At 43.0% G+C, this 20,715-nt stretch overlaps 1 protein-coding gene across 3 annotated transcripts in view; it reads left to right on the forward strand.

Moving 5' to 3' along the window:
* Positions 1 to 19,680, forward strand: part of LOC121954740 (sorbin and SH3 domain-containing protein 1) — a 39,637-nt gene extending 19,957 nt beyond the window's left edge. The window contains exons 15-28 of one of the 3 annotated variants that reach the window (XM_042502428.1): positions 656 to 705; positions 2,597 to 2,775; positions 4,676 to 6,127; positions 7,305 to 7,369; positions 7,565 to 7,735; positions 9,464 to 9,510; positions 9,839 to 9,953; positions 10,131 to 10,256; positions 10,426 to 10,620; positions 11,043 to 11,564; positions 12,267 to 12,362; positions 13,906 to 14,093; positions 14,201 to 14,307; positions 15,494 to 19,680. In XM_042502428.1, the coding sequence (XP_042358362.1) occupies positions 656 to 705; positions 2,597 to 2,775; positions 4,676 to 6,127; positions 7,305 to 7,369; positions 7,565 to 7,735; positions 9,464 to 9,510; positions 9,839 to 9,953; positions 10,131 to 10,256; positions 10,426 to 10,620; positions 11,043 to 11,564; positions 12,267 to 12,362; positions 13,906 to 14,093; positions 14,201 to 14,307; positions 15,494 to 15,561 (3,381 nt within the window). In that variant the 3' untranslated portion in view covers positions 15,562 to 19,680. The remainder of the gene's footprint in view (positions 1 to 655; positions 706 to 2,596; positions 2,776 to 4,675; positions 6,128 to 7,304; positions 7,370 to 7,564; positions 7,736 to 9,463; positions 9,511 to 9,838; positions 9,954 to 10,130; positions 10,257 to 10,425; positions 10,621 to 11,042; positions 11,565 to 12,266; positions 12,363 to 13,905; positions 14,094 to 14,200; positions 14,308 to 15,493) is intronic. The other 2 variants (XM_042502426.1, XM_042502427.1) reach the window with 2 other exon arrangements.
* Positions 19,681 to 20,715: the final 1,035 nt, after the last annotated feature.

A 20,715-nucleotide genomic window follows, 5' to 3' on the forward strand; every position in this document is an offset into this window, starting at 1 on the left:
TACTTTTGTAGTCCTTTAAACATTATTCACTCTCTTTGTTTCTTTCTGCCTTTATGTTTCCGCTCTTTGTCTTTATAACATTGTTATAATGATCTTTTTGTACAATAATTATGTGTATTTTTTACTTTCTCAGTGAGCATTTGTGTCTCTTTTTGGCTCTTTAAGTGTGTGAGATAAAGTGTCGAGGGTGTGTGTATGTGTGTGTAATTCGGCCTGCTTGCACCACCAGCTGGTTAATTGTCCCCCGGTCTGGTCCAGTGGTAATGAGAGTGACTCAATACCAGACAAAAGAGACGGCTTCACTGGGAGACAGCAGCCCATTGGCTGAGCCTGTGACAGCCCCCTCCCCGCATGGGCGCCCCCTGACCGATGCACGCCCACCCGCCCACTCCCCCCGCCCTCCACTCTCCTCACTGCCGCTTGTTTTCTCCAACTTGCATGCAGGCCAAAACACACGCTTACTCGTCCATGCCAAGCCCAGTCCAGAGACGCTAAGAACCTCGGGTGCTCGAGACAAAAACCCCGACCCAGCCAGTGAACGACAGAGAGGAAAAGAAGAGAGAATCTGACCATAGCTAATGCTCCTGCCTCTGTTCTAGCTGGAGGAGACCTTCCTGTGGATCTATCAATGACTTCTTTGTTTGGTTTGTTGCAGAGTGCCCCCTCTTTCAGCCCCCTGGAAACAGCCTCCGACCTGCAACAGTAGTAAGTCCATGCCTCCCTCTTATTCTAACTCTTGTGCTTTAAATCTCACTTCCTCCTTCCAGTGTGTTGATGATTATTTAAGGCATGATATGGGAAGAAATGTCAGTGAGAGATTTCTCCACCCTGTAGAGCTCGCCCACCCTCAGCGGGGGGACTCCTGCTTCCTGAGGAGATCCTATTAAAAAGGCAAAAAGCTACCAGAACAGTGTGTCCTCTGTCTGTGTTTCATGGTGTTTTTTCGAGGGGGTGGGTGGTTGTAGTGTGGAGACATGGCTGCTATGTGGTGATTTATTTAAAGACACCAACCTGGATGTCACTGGGATAGAGGGAACTCGCCCAGCTGCTGCATAACTCAAAAACCGTTAGCTTCTTCTGAATGGGTGTGTGTACAGAACTATGACCGGCAACTGGATTGTGAAAGAGGATGCTAGCTGTTACAGAAACAAAGCCCACCGACAGAGCCCTTGATCTTTTTTGTTTTTGTCCGACGAGGTTGACATCTTCTATTTTTGTTTGTGTAATAAAATGTAAGGAATTTAGGACTGAGCCATGGTAAATGTCTCGCGCTACAGCCAAGGGAAAATAAACTTCCTCCCTCCATTTCTGCTGAGAACTTTCCATCTGCTGCAATCATTATGTCACCATGGCCAAGTATTTGAAAAAAAAAAATCCAACTTTTTAATCCAATGAATTGTTGTTAATTTTTAAAGAAAGAGGCTCCTGGTGAGGGGGTGGTGAAGGTTCACTTACCCAAACTTTTCAAAGGAAACCTCGAGTCATAAACTGACTACCCTCAGAGGCACATATGTTTAGGGCAGGATGTTTTTCCCTTTGGGGTCTCTTTGAAATCTGAGACATTTTGAGAACATAAAATGAAAAACCATATGTTCCAGTGTGGTGTCATTAGCTGAATGAATGACGTAAATTTGCATCTTTTGAGGCATCGCAGATTGATGGAAAAAATCCTAAATTGTTTGTATGGCCTCAAAATAAGAGCTGTCATCATAATGCATCAGTACACACTCAGTAATTGGCATTTAAATGAGCTCCTCGTCATTCCTGGAAAGTAGATAAACATTACAGTTAACCTGCCCCAGGCTCTCTCTCCGGCAGCATACAGACTGTTGATTTTGCCAGAAACATTCCTAAATCTTGGAGGACTCCTGTACGGCAGATTTCCTGTGTAGCATTTATGTGAATTCTTGTAAGTAACCTCGATCCAGCACGATTTTAATGGCTCTCTGCAGTCAGCACTGCACACGGCTATGAAAGAGCTTTTTGTGTCGAGGTTGTGAACAAGGAGAGTAATGTGTCCATACATTTGTGTTAGCGTGTAAATCTCTGACTTGGCAAAACTGCAGATGTAAAATGCGTTTTTGGAAAATACATCTCTCTTTTTCCTAACGCTAGTGAAAAGGGTTTGTATAGGTTTATTTAGATGACACCAGAGTGTCTGTCAGTTTAATGGCTATGTTTGTCTGCACAAATAGAGGAGCAGAGTGAGTAGCACGTGAGCGCCATGTGAAAGAGAGTAAAACCTGACAGTTGTACAGGTGCACAGCAGGGGCTGAAACACCATGTGGGAATGTTCAGAGAATATTTATAGAGATCCGTCCTGTTGGCCTCTCTGGAATGCCAAGATATGTGTGGTAGCTAATGTCTTCTTTCAGCATCAGCCTCCAAATTCTGCACTTTCTTTCCCAAGTTTTTTCTGTCTCCCACAAGTCTGCGAATCCAGGAATTACCTCAAGATATGCTAAATAGGAACCATATGACAGCTCATTACCCAATTTGTGCGCCTCTGGTTATCATAAAAACATGCAACACAACTCCTCTGAATAAAGTTTGCTGTGTTTAATTAGTCGTCTGCGTTCTTCTCACTGCTGTCTAGCTCATCGAGCAAGTCTGGACACAGCGAGGTGGAGAAGGACGGAGGATCATCCACGAGCGAGCCTGGGGCTCCAGAATGCGACCGCCATGTTTACAAGAGTGTCCTGGAGGGCGGCGACATTCCCTTACAAGGTCTGCGGGCCCTAAACAAGCGCCAAGCCAGCTCCTCCTCCTCTAAAGGTAGGATAAGAGCCGCTTCACTTATGTGGCCAGTCAAATGGCAGGTGTGTGCATGTTAGTGGATGTGGAGGCTAGACAGTACAGAAGGTCATTAATGGCCTTTCCTGCTGAGACAGAACCAATGAGGTACAGACTCTGATGTCGGGCCGTGTCAGACAGGGATACATGTGTTTCCGTTTACCTTTCTGTTGGAATCCACACATTTTCTTTGCTCCCAGACCTCACAGCATTGGCCAATCACCTCGCAGCATTCATTCCCCCAGCAGCTTTTGATTTATTATTGATGCCATGGATGTTTTCATCAAACGTGTACCGGCCATCTGCTTTGGAAAACTCATGGAGGGAGTGAGGTTGTCTTGCTAAGTCGATGGAAGCTAACCTTGGAGAGTTTCCGCCCCCCCCCTCCCCAAACCCCCTTACTTGCTCCAGTTGTGAGCCGCCGGTCGTTAGGCAGGCTTAGGGCAGGACTCCAGAGCTATCCAGCGCCAGGGAGCAGAGGGCCAGAGATGGGATGGATGAGGAGGGACGAGCGAGATAAACAGACAGGGGTGAGATAAACAGGAGGGACACAGAGGGTGGGTAGGCATGAGGAAGTCAGCTGTCAGTGTGAGGTCAGGGCCTGGAATGCTTGCGCACATGGCCGAGGACGAGAAGAGACGTAAGGAAGAGAAAGGAAGGGACAGTGTGACCTAGTGTGACATGTCATTACATTACATCTGGGTAGGCATTTTAAAAACTGTCCACTCAGAGTTCAAGTTTTGTATATTTCCACATTAATGACGGATATATTGACTCTTGGAACAAAGATGTATTACGAATGTTGTTTCAGCTTTGTCGAAATTGTGGGCCCTGGCAGTAAATGGATTTGGCACTCCAGTCAAATGACTAGCATGCTCCTTATTAGCCTCCTGCCCAAAGAGAAAGCCCAGTGCGAGAAACCAAACGCTTCATCATGTGTTTCTGTCTTGTGCTCATGAAATAAGAAAATATCTGTATTAATCTTTGTCTTTGTAAGAACTGAGTCTCCTCGGGGGCTTTTTAAGCTGCCAGGACTCTTTAGCTGCCTCATGCCTTGGATAGAATATCTAGTTTACTTCCTCAGTGTGTTTTTCTGGTAGATACAAATGCAACAGATGGGTCTCTCATGCTACAGAAGTGTCTCACAGCACGTCAAAGTGTCATTTCCAGGTTCCATCTGTAGTGCTACCACAAGCAAAAATATAGCTAGGAACAGACAGAGTATTTGTCAGAAGTCCTCTTTGACAGTCATGTTTCACTGTGCAGGTTGAATCAGGATACATTTTTTATTTACAACTGTGTAGGGGAGGAGTGTATTAACGGATGCCATAGAGTATTTATCACTGCAGCTGCATGACTAATTGCTAAAAGTAGAGGAGAATATATGACAGAGGTTAAAGCAGGACAGGCAGCAGTCATGTGGAAGACAAAATATAAATACAAAATAGTTAACAGAAAAGTTTAGATTTTCTTTTTTTTTTTTTTGTTTTGAATTTGATCTGATACTGCAGTCAGTGTGAAGAATTCCTATATGACCTCCAACATCACATAACATTTCATGGCATATTGCTGTTTTGATACTTTCTGTTCCACTTGTTATTTTTCTGTTGACAGTGATATTGGTAACACCAGGATCTGATAGACAGTGAATTTCCCCTTGTTCCCTTTTTTACAAAGCATTATTCTTCACTGCAGTCCCATGCTGTTATTAAAACAGTCATCTATTACTTGATGCACAAAGCATCAAGTCTGCTTCTCATCTACTTTTGATAGAACTTGGTCTTTTCTTGAGAAATATGCCTGACTCTGTTTTAGTGTGTGTGAACCTGTGACCATTGTAATCTAATATGTTGTTTATTCTGTTGTCCTGCATGCTTGCCAGTGGATTATAAAGGTGGGAATGGCTATATAATTTCACCCTGCTCCTCTGTAAATAGTCGATCGGTTCTTGCCAGTAATGCAATAGGTAACCAGTGTAAGAGTATGAAGCCTCTATCCGCTGCCAAAGCCTGCATACCCCAAATCCTGCCCTCTAAGTTCAAGCCCAAGCTGCTGCCGCCCAGTGGTGACAGTCAGGAGAGCAGGACTAAAGCTGTCAGGCACCCAAAGGCCCACAGCTGCGAGGACCTGTACACAGGGCCCTGTGACACAGAAGAAAGTGAAAACGGGCATCATTCAGACTTTAAATCCAGCTGCGGCACTGAGTGTGTGGACGGCCTCAGGAATGTTTCTCCCGCAATTAGGAGGAGCGCATCCGAGTTTTCCAGCCTGTACAGGACCATGCATCACATCCAGAGGCCCAGCTCGGCCGGCTGCAGCCCCAACGGCAGTGTCCGCAGCCTGGCCTCGCTTTTTGAGAAGTCAAAGGGCGATGGGGGTGAAAGGTCAGAGGCGGATGACGGGGGTAACATTCCACGGGATGCAGTGTCGTCACGGGTCAGCGAGTTTGAAATGATCATCCAGCGGACCAGCTCGGCCCCCAGCCGCTCCTCCTCCTTGCCCACCCTGCACTCCAGCCACAGCCACAGCCCCAACCACAGCCCCGCCCACCTCTACATGGCGTCTGCAGTGTCAGCGGAGTCCCTTTTGGTCGCTGACGCCACCCAGATAGATGCCTGCTCCCCAGCGGAGGCAGAGGGCAAGAGCTGTGAGGAGGAGGCCTTGTCACCAGGCAGTGTGACTGTGGAGGAGGCTGCTTCCTCCTCCGACGACAGACACAGCGTCAGGGCCGAGTCCCCCTCAAACACCGAGACCGAGATCGAGCAGATCTTCAGTAAACGTTCCCCAGAATTGATCCGACAAAATATCAGTGGATCAAAGAGTCCTTCAGCCCTGCTTACAGCATCACCTCCGCAACACAACCACCTCCTCCACCACCACCACCACCACCACCTGCACCACCTGAACCATCAACTCCTCCTCAAACCCAGCAAATGCAAAGGCTCTTGCCCGGCCTCTTACACACGCTTCACCACCATCCTCAGGCATGAGAGGCAGCAGGCCACAACCCAACAGGAGAGGCCGCCTCAAGAGAAGAAGAACACGCTGCCTGGGAACTTCTTTCTCATGGGCCCCGCTCCCTTCAGGTTACGGAAGAACCTGCAGTCCCACCAAACTCGACGGACCCTGTTAGCCACCAAGGTGACAACAGGCACCCAGAGGCCCTGCACTTTGTCCCCCGAACCCAGACCTCTGATCCCTCAGCGCCTGTCCTCCCTGGAGGTCCTTGAGAGGCTGAGTAATGGAGACGGAAGCAACACTGACCACCTGAGTAACGGGCAGGGCTTGGACGCCAACGGGAACCTACTGCAGCCGCTGGCAGCTCACCGCAGAGGTGGCTATCTCCATCCCTTCACCACTGTCACCCTCCTCTCTCCCCCCTCTGTGGTCACTCATTTACCTTGACTCTCTTCTTCACCTTGTGTCCCTTTTCTCCACAAAGCGACGCCGCCACCCTCCATCTCTAGTCTGTGTGCTGTGTTTACAAAGTGACAGGGAAGCCTCCATCTCATTCTGAGTGTGCTGTGTTTGGTGCTCTTCCATTTCACTGTGAATGAGTTTGGTCCCACAAACGCATCAAAACACTGCAGTGACTGTAGGAGGTTCAGGCAGCTTTTGGTAATGTATATATCTCCTGGTGACATCAGATTTGAGCTGTATGCAAACGTGCCAGAGCCTGCATAAGCGTTACATCGATACAGACCAGATTCTTTGTTTTATTATGTCATTTTAATGTATGAAGATGAAAGTTTTTTCTCAGGTTGAACTACAACCCAAGCATTCCTCTGTAATGTTTAAGCAGGATGTTTCAATATAACACTGCATACGCTCTCTCAAACTGATGTCTCACCATGTCTGTATCTGTTTTTTTGTTTTGTTTTGGGAACAATTTACATCTGCCATCTTTCATTTTCTCACCATGAAAGGTTTGTTTTAGCCAGACAGGATGTTCCCTGCTTTGATGTTTTTTTACGTAACAGCCGGGACCTGAAACATTCATAGTTACTTGTGGCCTTTTCTGGGACACAGAATGAAACATCTATGGTGGTTTAGGGAAGAAATTATGTCATAAAGACATTTAGTTAATATGATGAAAGTGAAACTTCAGTAAATTAATGGATGCTGGCTGGTTGATCAGTAAAACCACGATTTCATATTCATTTTTGTGGCCAAGATACAGTAGGTTTCACATTTTCTTTTCTGCATTTGTTTTTCTCATGAACACACATCGGATCATTCTGTGTTCATTCCTACGTGCATGCAGGAATACATTTGGCTTTTTGGATGTGTGTTTGCTTTTTGTTTTAGTGTTGCAAAATTATGGTGTTCATTTGAAGCATGCGTGGTTGTATTTACTGTATATATTAGTATGATTCTATTCATTGGAATTGAGGAGTTGACTGCAATATCATCATCTTATATATAAAATGTTTTGTTCTTGAGTTGGATTTGTCTTGAGGTTGACAGTGAAAATGCTTCACAGCGTAATCTTCTTTCTGTTTCTTTATTAGACTCGTCCCCAGTTCTCGGGGAGAGCCAGGATGAAGTGTTGCGAAGGCGTCATGGGGACAAAGAGGTGAACTTCCTTTATATATAAGACAAACTTTCATAAATTACACCTCACTGACTATAAGTTAGATGTGTTATGAGTAAGGAAATCATGTATTACATACATAACATAATACATAACAAAGAGTGTCCTACATGAATAAAAGAGTAGACAAGACCCATATCTGCAGGGGACAAACAGTTCAGTGTGGTTTCCTGGCAGAAAATCTTGGAGGAGCAGCGGCGGCTGAAGCGGGAACAGGAAGAGGCTGACACAGCATCAAGGCGACACACAGGCATTGTGCCGACGCACCACCAGTTCATCACCAACGAGCGCTTCGGAGACCTGCTCAACATCACAGATAACACAGAGAAGAGGAAATCAGGCATAGAGGTACAATACAGGGCCGTGTCTTATCCTTCTGTAAGCAGGAAAAAAGACGGCAGATGCTTTGTCAGTTCGTGAGTCAGGCTGCAGAGCGGGGTGGGGCGGGGGGATGTCAGCAGGATTTCTGCAGACACAGATGGCTTTCTCTTCTGGGTCAAAAATTTAGAGGGTGAGAGCAGTGACGGAAGGCAAAATGTGAGTTGTTTAGTTTATTGCTGAATATTTCAGACTTTCAAACATCACTTCCAGGTCAACTATGTTATTCTGGAGGCCACATTTTCAGACAGCTAAGAGCTCTGGGGCCGGATATTTCCCTCAGCTATTACTCTCATTATATATGTACACTTGACACAACATACCACCACATTTTCAAAACTTATTTCACTGCATTGCTATAAAACTATAAACATAGACAATGACACAAGCAGTTTCACTGCAATTTTTGCTCCTGTCACATTTTCCTCACTGTGGCCTTTTTCGTGGCGATATATAAATCCTGCACCTCTGTGGATACAGCACAACGAGCTCTAGAAGTAGGGAGAACTCAAAAGTGTCTTTTGTGCACAGTTATGATGCCACAAGTCATAAAAACAACAAATGTAAGATGGATTTCTTAGACATTTTATTTTCCAAAAAAATAAAATGGAATCCATGTATACAGCATTTTCCAACTGTCCACAGTACTGGAGTAGGGGGTGCATACTAAACATACTAAACATATTGAATTATTTACATTTTTACAACATCCACTTACGACCTCTCTTCTCCTCTCCTGTCTGCTATGTGTAAACAGCCTGCAGTTCAGGCGTGGTTTCACTGATGTTTTTTGACATGACGATTTCTCTCACCTGAGCCAATTATAATTTCTCAGAGGAGCACAGAATGAAATCATTTTTCAGAGGATCTGGTTAGAACAAACAGTGCTTTTCTTAATGTGAAATTTTGAGCGAGACGTAGAATAAAGTGGCTTTGATAAAATATCACTATTCTAAGATTCGATTTAGCTATTTTTCCTGACCAAAGCATTTGTAACACAAGATCAGTTCAAGGACTAGTTTTGGCAAACATTTAGAGAAAGCATGCCTTTCAAACCCGTCGTCGGGTGTGGGGTTCAGATGAAGCAATCAGGACAAGTTTTATTGTGGCAACATATTTGTTATGACAGGATTTATTTTTTTCTTCTTTTTCAAGTTTCAAGTTTGATTTATTAGTAAACAGTACTGATTAGTGGGTCGCTCTGGCTTGATCTGCTATAGTTGGCCTGCGTTCCAGAGGTGGAAAAGGCCCGGTGTGACCTGTTTACCAGCTATATGTATGTCACTAGTAGTAGCTGCACCCTTGTTGTGTTACCTAAGGTGTGCCTGCTCCCTTGGCAGGTCACTCTCACAGTAAACAACCCCCTGCTGTTTGTCACTGGGCAGAGGACAAGTAACTCAGTCACAAGCACCTCACTACTGTCATTGCGAGAATATTTATGTTCAAACGGGACAGTGGAAGGACGACTCGAGCAGATTTACAGCTCACAACAAATTCCAGAAGATGTCTTTTCTCAGGACACATATATGGCAAAGCTCAGAGAACACAGCGACCAAAAAGTGACAAAGGTGTAGATATTTAAGGGTGTTTAGGTGTTTGGAGAACTTTCGCTGGCTCAGTAACATATCAAATATAATATTTATATAGTTGTAGTTATGAATTAAGAGTGACCCCAGTATCTTGTTCATGTCTTAACAGAGAACTCCAGCCATGGCTCGCTTCGACTTCAGAGCAGAAACTCTAAAGTGAGTTTATCTACAATATCTATTCTGACTCTCACAGCAGCTGGTCTTTGTTGGAGTGATGTTTGGTTTGATTGCATGAGATTCCCGAGGTGTTACTGATGCTTTTATATTATGTCCACAATTGAGGTAATTTATATATGAGCAAGTTATAATCCGCATTTGTTTTAGCTTTTATTTCAAATTCCTGACTAAATGTCAAGTCATACAATGGCTTATTTACTTGAATGTAAATAAATCCCACCCATCTGATACAAACTAGCTATAAAGGTCTTTTTCATAATTGTTTGTTACTTCTTTCATTTCATGTAAATAACTCATCTCTTTCCAGGGAACTGCCGTTTCAGAAGGGAGACATTGTCTACATTATTCGACAGGTGGATCAAAACTGGTATGAAGGGGAGCATCATGGAAGAGTCGGCATTTTCCCTCAAAGTTACGTTGAGGTGTGTGAGCAACTTGGACAAGTTATTTTTTTTTTGTCACTTTACCACTTTGTATAAATGGTTATTTTATTTAACTCTCAATTGCAGTTTTAGAGTTGTTTTGCATAATCTCTCTGCTGCACAGTGTGATTTCACTTTTCTTTCTCAATCACTTTTGTCATTTGTTGCCCTCTTCAGCTCCTTCCCCCGACAGAGAAAGCCCAGCCAAAGAAAAGTGCCCCAGTGCAGGTGCTGGAATATGGAGAGGCTATCGCTCGCTTCAACTTCAACGGGGACACAGTGGTGGAAATGTCCTTCAGAAAGGTACGGAGTGTGACTCATTACAAACTGGCGAACACTAAGCAACACTTAAACAGATGTTTGAGTACATAGAGATGCTTTTATCATTTATTACTCGTGCTTTATTTTTCCACAGTATTTGTCAGCTATATTTGTTAACAGTGTTTTGAACCTACAAAACGTGTTTCTGCAGGGAGAGAGGATCACGCTGATTCGTCGAGTTGATGAAAACTGGTATGAAGGCAAAATCTCAGGCACCAACCGCCAAGGCATCTTCCCCGTCACCTACGTAGAAGTGAACAAACGACCCCGCGTCAAAAACGGGGTGGAGTATCTCGACCCTCCTGTCAGCCACTCGCCACAGCGCAGCACCAACGCCTCTCCTCAGGTAAGGAGGCCAAACTGGTCGATCAGTCGCTGGATACATTTTTGGATGTTGTAAAGAGCTGACAAGATTTTTATTACCACTGCATCTCTGAATTCTAACGAAGCCCTGAGAGGTAAGGTGAGAAGTTTTTTTTGCAGGCAATGATGTCCAAAACCTAAATTCATCTCCTTCCTATAAGATAACTTTCCAGACATCGGAGATAATACCTTGTAAGAAGGAGATAAACTTTTGGCCAACATTGGCAGCAGTCATTTTTTTCACCTTGTCTCTCAGGACTTTTGGAGAATCCTTCTTTGTTCCTCTTGACAGATACCGTTAATGATTTTTGAATTTGACTCATCTTTCATTTGCCTTCTTTTCTTTCTCTCATCCCCTCTTCCTTTCTTTACTTCTTCTTTCCACGTTCCTGTTGCTCTTAAAAGCTGTATCGTAATCGTCTGACCACCTCGCCCCTGCCCCTCCCTCGCTCCCCCCGCCGCTCCGTGTCCCCCGAGGTCCACGCGATCTCCTCTGAGTGGATCTCCCTGACTGTGGGAGGAGGGAGCCCTCCTGCCGCCCCCACCCCTCCCCTGCCACCACTGCCCACCGTGTCCTACCGCTGCGGCGAGTACCTGCCCCCGCCCTACTCTGCCAGCCCCGTGCCTCCCATCACCGGCAGCCCGTACTGCATCTCCCCCATGGCATCACCATCAGCCTCCCCTCTTCCCCCACCTTACCCGCCCAGACCCAACTCAACCACTCCCTTCCTCACATTCACCCCACCTCAGGGGGAGGACTTCCTGCTCTCCCCTCCCTCCTCACATCTGTCAAACAACGTGAGCCCCTGTGGAGGGCCAGTTCTGGAGGGATGGGTGAGGGGGGAGAAGGAGTTGACAGAGGGGGAAGGCGCAGAGGGGGATAGGGGCTACGCAGCCCCGAGCAGCAGGCGAAATGGCCCTGCAGAGGTATCTTCTGCATGGTGTGCAGTGTTGCATCTCAGGCTCACTCAGGAACATGGGCTTTTAGCCACAGTTTGATCCCCTAAAACAGATGTTTGATGAAGTACTGAAGCAGCATTTGTGTGTGGAAGACGACTAACTTGTATATTTGTCCCGAAGTTGAATTTAGCCTCGTGAATATATCTGCAGGTTAAGTGGAGGCAGAATTGGTTAAAACTGGTCACACTGCTTAAAGCTGCAAGTCTGCATGTTGTTGTGTGTGCGCCACTAACACGCAAGTGTTTTTCAGTGTCTTTCAGTGTTTATATAGTGAGGCTCAGATTTCCTAACTGTAAAGGACAGCAAGGGGAGCTATTGTGCTTGCATATCCAGGATTGATTTGAGAGCTCAAGTTTCTGTCTCTTCATGAAATTCAGCATTTGGTTGCATGTTGTTGTTCTGTGCAGAGGTGTGATAGCTTGGATGCCGCTGGGGTTTGGAAGTTTATTTAAGACAGTGACATATGTATTACGAAGTATTTATAGATTTCACATGTTGGCTCCTGTTTTAAAAGCTGCTGTGAGGTTGAAATTTCCTCCTACAGAAAAACACAGCCTGACTGTGGCTGAAGTATGACACCATTTACAGCAGGTGGATACGTGGTACAAGCTGTAGAGAAAAGCTTTTATTTTGAAATGTCCTTGTTGATATGCCATTTTTGTGTTGCAGTTTGTGAAGAATGAGGCTGACCATCATGGACGGAGCTCCAGAAGCCCTGTGATGCTGTTTGACATCCAAGATAACAACAATGTTAACTCATTCGCGGTAAGGCGGAGCAGAGTTTTCTTTGACCTCCACTGTCGAGTTACAAAAGTAAAGTGCTGTTTGTCACGTGACTTCATCATCTGTTTAACTTTTAACTCATCACCTCCAAAGATCCATTTTTACTCACATCATCTTTAACTTCCATTACGTCTTCCATATTTGCTCTACATGTTAAATGTGTAAGATATTAGAAGACTAGTCTTTCATTAAAAGACAAGTTGGACATTTTGGGAAAAAATGTATTCACTTTCTCCACCTTTCAGCATCTCTAAAGCTCATTAATTATCATGTAACATCTTGTTTGCTTAATCAAGAGAAATTGGGCGTTTATGTGCCACGTGATTTCTTGTTTGGGCACTCTTTTTTACTGGTGTTTTCAGTTCCCAGCTAATTTAAATATAAAGTAGCTAAAATCTGCTAAAAGGGTTGCCATTTTCATAGTACATAAACAACTTTGAAGTTTAAAGAAACTGAGGAAAAGCTAAACTGACTCTAACTAGCTTAACCATAACTTATTATTATTTTTCAAGCTGCTGTCATCTCATTATTATGCATCTAAATCTATCTCTAATTTCAAAGACTTTTTATGCAGGCTGTTGAACAGACTGTGAAACTAAAGTTTCGTGAATTGAGAGGATCCTGGAAAAACTCACCTCTGTGAAGTCTGTGTAATTTAAGAAAAAATCATTTAGAACAAACACAAAGGAGAAGGAATTCCCCGGACTCTGGTCTTTAGGTACACATATTCAAAGTTTCTTTTTAGCGAATCTGCTTTCCTCCAATCACTGAGCAGAGTCGGTACAGAGTCACAGCCATACAAGAGACCATTCAATAAGAAATTTTCAGGACTCTCTTACAGGGAAGAGTTACGTTTGAACAAAAAGTCAGTAGATTTGTTGATAGATGCTCTGTTTGAAAAAAAAAGGTCGCCAGAGAGGTCTTAAAAGTAGACAAATCTAGCGAGAAATACCCTTAGAAATACCCTTATTTGTTATTTGTTAAGCCAGCAGACACACCAGGAAGTGTCACCGCTCCTGGGCAGAATATAGTGCAGCACATAACAAACTTTTTTTCATTCCACAGTGTTTTCATGTTTTGAGTCCTCATGCTAAGCTAAATTAATTAACCCTCTCATCTAACAACATGTGAGGGATTACCTAAGAGTGCATTTACCCAAAGTGTTGAACATGTACATGTCAGCTTCCATGTAATACTGCATGTTCATACCGAATAGTATCCTGTAAAAAAAACTAATATTTCACGTTTCCTGTCTACATGCTCTCACTCCGGTGTCTTTTCATTTCTCTCCTCCTGGGCTCCACCAACGTCTCTTCTGCTTTTTCTCCTGGCTTTTAATGGATCACTTCCTTTTCTGCCTTGCTACTTACCGGACCCACCTTCCTGTCTCGTCCCTTCGCGCCCCCTCCTCCTGTCTAACTCTTCACCTCCTCCCCTCAACTTCACCTTCGGCCTTTTCTGGGACTCTCGGTGGGGCCGCTGTCTGTCTTTCTATGACGACTTCACCTACTACTACTACTACTAGGAGGCAGTGTGTAATGAGATCTTGAATATAGCTGAGACCTCGGTGAGGTACTGCAGCACCCTGTCCCACCACCCTCATGACTCTGTCCATAGACTGCACCCCCACCCCAGTAAACAATCTCTCATCATTTCCCAGCAACCCCTGTCCCACAGCAGCAGCCCGGAGCCGAACCGTCTCAACTGTGGAGTGTGAGTAAGATCTTCACTTTTAACTTTTTTTTTTTGTAGTTTAGTATTTTCATTTTTACTTCTCAGCTTTGAAATTTTACCTTTATCTCCTCTGTATCCCGCTCCAGTTTCCAGGCTCTGTACAGTTACGTGCCGCAAAATGAAGATGAGCTGGAGCTGCAGGAGGGAGATCTCGTCAGCGTCATGGAGAAGTGCGATGACGGCTGGTTTGTCGGTATGTGCCTGAAGGCCTAGGGAAACATTCCTGACAGACGCAGTCACACTCGCTGTGTCACATAAATCCATATAGGGTTTCTGCAGAGTGACAGCTAAGGTCTGTACGCGTGCAATGTGCATGCTCAGGGCAGAAGTAGAGTCATTTTCACTGTGTCACATCCCTCCATATATAGGGTTTCTAAAAAATGACAGCAGAGGAATGAGTTCAATGTGCAGGCACAGGACTGATTTCAAATACATCTTAGATATGTAATTTTTGTAACATGATATGATAATGATAATTTCTATTTAAATGACTCAACGTTTCCTTGGATTTGTGAATAAATCTTTGTTTTTCTTGCATGCCTCAAGTAAAGGAGGAATCAACAAAATGTGAAAATCTTGATGAATTGAAGTCATAGGGGGCCGTGTTTAACAGCAGCAAAACTAAATCAAAACATCCGTTTATAAATTGTCACACAACTCATGCAGTATAATCTTCAGTAAAGTCTTGATTATTATTTTGTATGCTCAGTAATTCCCTAACAGACCACCCTTTCCAACAGGGAACTGAAGAGAAATTGAAACTTGTCAGTGCTCTCTTCAAAGCCAAGCTCGCTTGACTAAAACAGTTCATTTTACATTGCTATTAATTTTTTTTTAGAATTGTTATTATTGCTGTTTTTTTCCTCTTGATTAAGGGGTTATTTTGTGTTGTTTTTCCTTATCCACTGTGAGGGACAGAGGGATGCTGTATGCTGTAAGGCTCTCTGAGGAAAATTGTTATCTGTGATATTGGACTTAATAAATAGAATTAAACTGAAGTTTCACTTTCAGTTCAATACCCCAATGGACTGGGAAGTACTGAGCGTCCGACTGGATAAATGAGACTTAGATTATACTGCATGAATCGTGAGAGTTTGTAAACAGATGTTTTAATAAAGTTTTGCTGTTTTTAAATGCAGCCCTGTTTTACCCAAATTCCTCAAGAGTTGTATAAATTTTGGATTTTTCCTCGCCTGAGGCATGCGAGAAAAATATTTTCTTTACAAATTCAACGTAACATGTTGTCAGTAACTTAAATACAAATGGTCATTTGGAGGGAGAAGTCTTGCTATAAAATTAAGGTCATTTTAGCCTTTTAATCTGAGAAAGAAACCTTTTACTTTTGCCTGATCACTTTTTCTCTTTCATTTTCTCTCCAGGTACCTCAAAGAGGACAAAACAGTTTGGGACTTTCCCTGGGAATTACGTGAAGGAGGTGAAACTGTAAAGATATCTAATCCGGCTGTAACACGTGGTTGCCTGTCAAGCTTGGGAAGTCATTACTATCGCGCATGGCTGTTGGTTAGCATAGTCATTTAGCCAGGCGAATCCATTTTGTCTGGGAAAGTGATCGGTTCGGCCTGAGGTATGTCAAACTGCACGAGACGGAGACAGAGACAGCTCACTGCCCAAACCTCAGTATGGTGTACACCTTGGCCACATTTTACACACTTCTTGACAGAAATCGTCCGTCTCCACGTGTGGGATTTCTTCCACCACAAACTAGCTGTTATTGCACAGATAATAGCTTCCATCTTGCCCATGTAATTTACACAAGTGTTTACGTAGCACCTCGGTGTGGAGGCCGGCAGCAGAGCAGTGTATGGATTAAAGAGTGGATCTTATTACCTGAACTGGACTTTGGGGGGATTCAGAATGTATTTTTATGGGACGTGTGGTCGGAGCTGTTTGTCATGCGCTACCTTTCAGGGCCGGAGGTGTTTTATCATGATTAGATAAATACGACACAAATCACGCATCTCGTGATTCAGAGACATTAGACGCTGCTTCCTAAAGAAAACCTGTGGTGTTTGGATCAACATACCAGACATGTATGAAATTTAATGAGGTGGTTTATTTTTGGACTCGATTTAATTCAGTGCCCTCCAGAGTTTTCTTACATTTTATGTTTGAATCCCCTTTAGAAACTGGTCTGACAAACTGGTTTTCCTTTCTTTTTTTTTTTTTTTTACATTCTCTCAGTCATCATAAGTCAGTATTTGGAAAAATGAACAGCATTCACAACACAGTGTAACCCGAAAGCTTTAGGAACCGGTTCAGTATTGCCTTTATTTTCTATCCAAAGGTTGTTATACAATAATTATTACAAAGTCATGTGCATGACGGGAAACACTCAAATGTTGAAGTGTGCTCTTAGCTTCTCTTTTTCAGTTACCACAGCAAATACAGGACACGCGGACTGTGTTGCATGTCTGAAACTGTGTATATGCACATCCTTTATTTTCAGAATCTATTTATTTGTCCTTTTATATCTTTTCCATCTAAATAGAATCGTGTTTTTGCTGATGGACGACGCCTGTAAGGTAGCTGGTGGTAGACACCTAGCTCCAGCGCAACCACAGCACAGGCGTGGTAGCACTTAACTTCCTGTTTGGTCATGTAGGGAGATCCCACCTAACAAAATAATAGTAGATTAATCACCAAAAAAAACAAACTGTTTAACGTTTTGAGCAAAGCCAACAAGGTGTCTTAGAAAATAATCATACTGACCTTAAGCGCATATTGGGATTTTAACCACGCCCTCGCTCACAAGATTATATGTTTTAGCCATGTAAATGTGTACAGAAAACTTTTAAGAGGCCTTCCAAATATGGCTACATATTTTCATATGTAATGACTACGACTTGGTAATAGAGTTAGTGGAATGATTTAAACAATGAGGTCAGCATTAGTACAGCATGCACTGTAATATCAGTCAGAGATTGACAAGTCAAATCGGAGCATGAGACACTATCAGCCTCAATATTTGCCACCCTTAGCTTAAAGAAAACAGAAGTGATGACAGGGTTAACAGTCAGCTCTTTGAGCTTCAATAGCTCCCTGACGGAGGATTCCTTTGAATTCTGCTATCAAAGCATCGCAGCCGTCTCCCCCACGAGAACAGAGCTCCCACATCTCCGGCACCATCAGATCCTGCAACAGACACCACATGTCAGAATAGATCCTCCACACGCACACAATGAAAGATGATAGCTATTGTTTTTCTCTGCTTGTGTTTTCATCAAATTCCTTGTTGGCACCAGCCGCTGCACCGTGCTCATCAGTCCTGAGCAGAGGTGTGATATAGTGCTTGCAAATCTTTCTTAGAGCTTGTTGTGACCTGCTGGGACTGGCAGATTGATGCAGTTTGAAGAGTAATTGCTAAACAAGTATTTTAAAGGGATAGTTGAGATTTTTTTTGAAGTATTACCTCCAGCAGATGTCAGTTTGGTGATGCTTAGCAATGTCCTGATGTGGACGGGGGTCAGCAGCAAAATGTATTTTAGCCTCCTAAAAAAAAAAAGTAAACACCTTAAAATCTGTATGCTATATGGAGAGTATTTTCACTGCTTTACCTCTCTGATGGGGATGTGACTTCAGTTTCACGTCTAAGCTCCTATCAAAGCCACCAGACTCCATCCAGAAAAACTGTAATTGTAATTCACTGACCACAGGAGCTGCTGGTCTTCTGCTGCTTCGATCAGTTAGACTTTTTGTGTTACTGTGTGATTTTGGTGAATCTGAACTAACCCTTTCATACACCAAAGTCGCACGTTAACATGAACTGACTTTTCGAGGCAGCAGTGAGCCAGCAGCTCATGTGTTCAACAACGTTAAATCTCAGTTTTTCTCTGTGGAGTTTGGCTTCTAAGAGAGCGAGATAACTGCTTCATTTTCTCGTTAGAAATTGTTGTTTGACATTAAGGTAAAGCAGTGAAAATATGTTTTGTTGCTGAGCCCACCAAAGCAGTTGATTCCTTAGCTTTCATTTCAGACTCTATCCTGCTTCTCCAAACTGGGGGCGTGCTGACTGACATCCACTGCACATAGCATACCGTCTTTGGATAAGTGCCCCATAAAAACCCAACTCAAAGAGTCTGAACTCTCACTTTAAAGTCAGTTTAGTTTATAGCACGTGGATCTGATGCTCCAAGACAGAACCTTTTCCCATAAATCAACATATTTCTATCAAACGATGCTAGACTATCAGCGGGCCTACATTTTAGACTCGCTATGATCATGTGAGTACACAAAATTAAAAAAACATAATGTGAAGTGTTGAAAGATAAAACAGTCGCTCCTCGATAGATCTAAAAGTGTATGTTTACTATATCATTGTTTCTGTTTTTTGTTTTTTTTTTTTGAATGCGTTAGCTGCGGTTGTGCAGTGATGATGAACATTGACCTGGTTGGATCATGGTTTGAAGCTTGCGACCACATGTATGAAGTTCAATAATCAATGAAGTGCATTAATTTAACGAAATTCAGTAGCAATCAGTGTTTCATCCTCTCTGATGTTTGCTGTTGAGGCATAATCAGGTGTCTTGCACGGACAGTTTTGCCAACTTCAGCAAAGGGAATGTTTTGTCAAGATAATACACCGCATTGTGTGTTTGCCTGTATAGCACTGATATAATATTCAGGTATTTTGTTACACCACAAAAGCATGTTTTTCCCTCCACTGCTGGCTAAACATTTCTGTTCCTGTGTAACTCCAGCTGCGCTTAAATGTGCTGATTGGTTGGGAGTCTGTTTCTTCCCTGACAACACAATTAGGGAGGTTCGCTCCACCTCAAACACGCCACATGATGGACAAATCACTCACTTAGCCATAACGCAACTCACTCTAGATTGTTTCTGTGATATACTGCGCTCCAGAAAACATCACAGGATGTATGAATGTATGAATATATGAATGTGGCGCACATAATATGTATAAAAAAATTTTAAAAAGTCTGTATTTTCATCTTGAATGAACATGCAGATTACTGATCAGCATGGCACAAGAAGGACTGTAAATATGTATAATAAAAAAATAAGACTGCGAGCGATGGGAGCGTCAGATGGAGCTCCATTGTTTGCAGCAGTTTATTTACCTGAAGGATTTTTGGCAAAGCACAGAGTGGAGCGTTACTGAGCACAGGGAGTTTGACGCATATGAACATTACGCTGCCATTTGTGACATTCATAATGCCTTATGTTAGCAAAATTGTGCCTCATTTTCATTTAATTATTTTAATTATTGTTGGGATTATCACTGAAATGTATCCATGACATATTTAATGTAACCATGGTTTTCCCGTCAGTCCTAGTCTCTGTGATGGGAGAACATTTACTAAGAACTTGTCAGTTACTGTGCAAGTACCTAAAAGTGTGACACGATGCTTTAACTTAATGATTAATAATCATAAGAACGGGCTAGTTTGATGAGACGCACAACCTGCAACAGGTTTTGGTTTGTTTGCTTCAATTTGCAGTGCTGTTACATTGACAATATTAAAAATAAAGATACTATACACTGCTGTGACTTCGGTATTATGCAATATTTAATAAACCATTTAAACTATTTGTTGTGCTATCAGTTTTGATTTATGGCAATGATCTGAATAAGAAATTTTATAACATTTAAGATCCTTTGACATGTAAATGGAGTAAAGTCTTGCAGCAGGTTAATGGTATATAGGCATGTATTTTTGAAATGCACGTCTCTTTGTGTAATATTGCAAATTAATGTGAGCTAAAGGTGGAGCTGTTGCTGAGCTTAATTTTTTTTTTTTTTTAAGTAGCACACCATTTAAGCTACACCCAAATTAATGTTACAGGGAGGAAATAGCTTAATAAATTTTAGAGGATAACTTATATAATGTCAGGAAGTTTGCATAAATAATCATGTTACATTAATTTTGGCTGCTGTGTGAAGCCTTTAAAGCAACAGTCAGTCAGATAAGTGAAATCCTGTAGGTGATGATGTTGACAGATGTGTTTTGAACAGCCTCAGCAGTCAGAAGCTCATTTACTTTCCTCATGATTTGATCTTAAACATTATAAAGGCCTCACTTTAAAGGCCCTACAGACTCCACTGGCTGCCTGAAGGCCTGTGAGGGATGCATGTAAATCCCACAAGAGAGGACGTGTTTCATTCGGTCAGTCTGCTGCTAAGAGACTTTTCTCTCCACTTGGAGCAGAGATCCCCTGGCAGGAATTCAAGTTTTGGGAGCGGCACATTCCACATCCTGGGATTTAGCTCTACCATAAATGGTAAGCTTGCACATAACACGGTGACGTACCGGCAGGCGGACATCCCTAAAACAAACACTGGAGCTCATCTGAGAGGGGCAAAATATCAAGAGGCATCACTCTGCTCTGTTTTCACAGTTTTTATTGAGGGGAAAACTTAATTTGTTTAAGTCATCAGAGGCCAGCTATTAAACCTCTGGAATCTATATAACTTCTTGAAAGGTTGGTAGCCTATTTAACAAAAATAAACTCCAAATTCACAATTGTATTAAACCGTCTCCTCGAACAGCATAGACCGGTCTTGTTCGGCATCCAAAAGCTGTGTGATTTGTTTCGAACATGTGTGTGACAGGAGGAATTAATT

Source organism: Plectropomus leopardus, chromosome 15, assembly GCF_008729295.1.
Source record: "Plectropomus leopardus isolate mb chromosome 15, YSFRI_Pleo_2.0, whole genome shotgun sequence".
Taxonomy (NCBI): Eukaryota; Metazoa; Chordata; class Actinopteri; order Perciformes; family Serranidae; genus Plectropomus; species Plectropomus leopardus.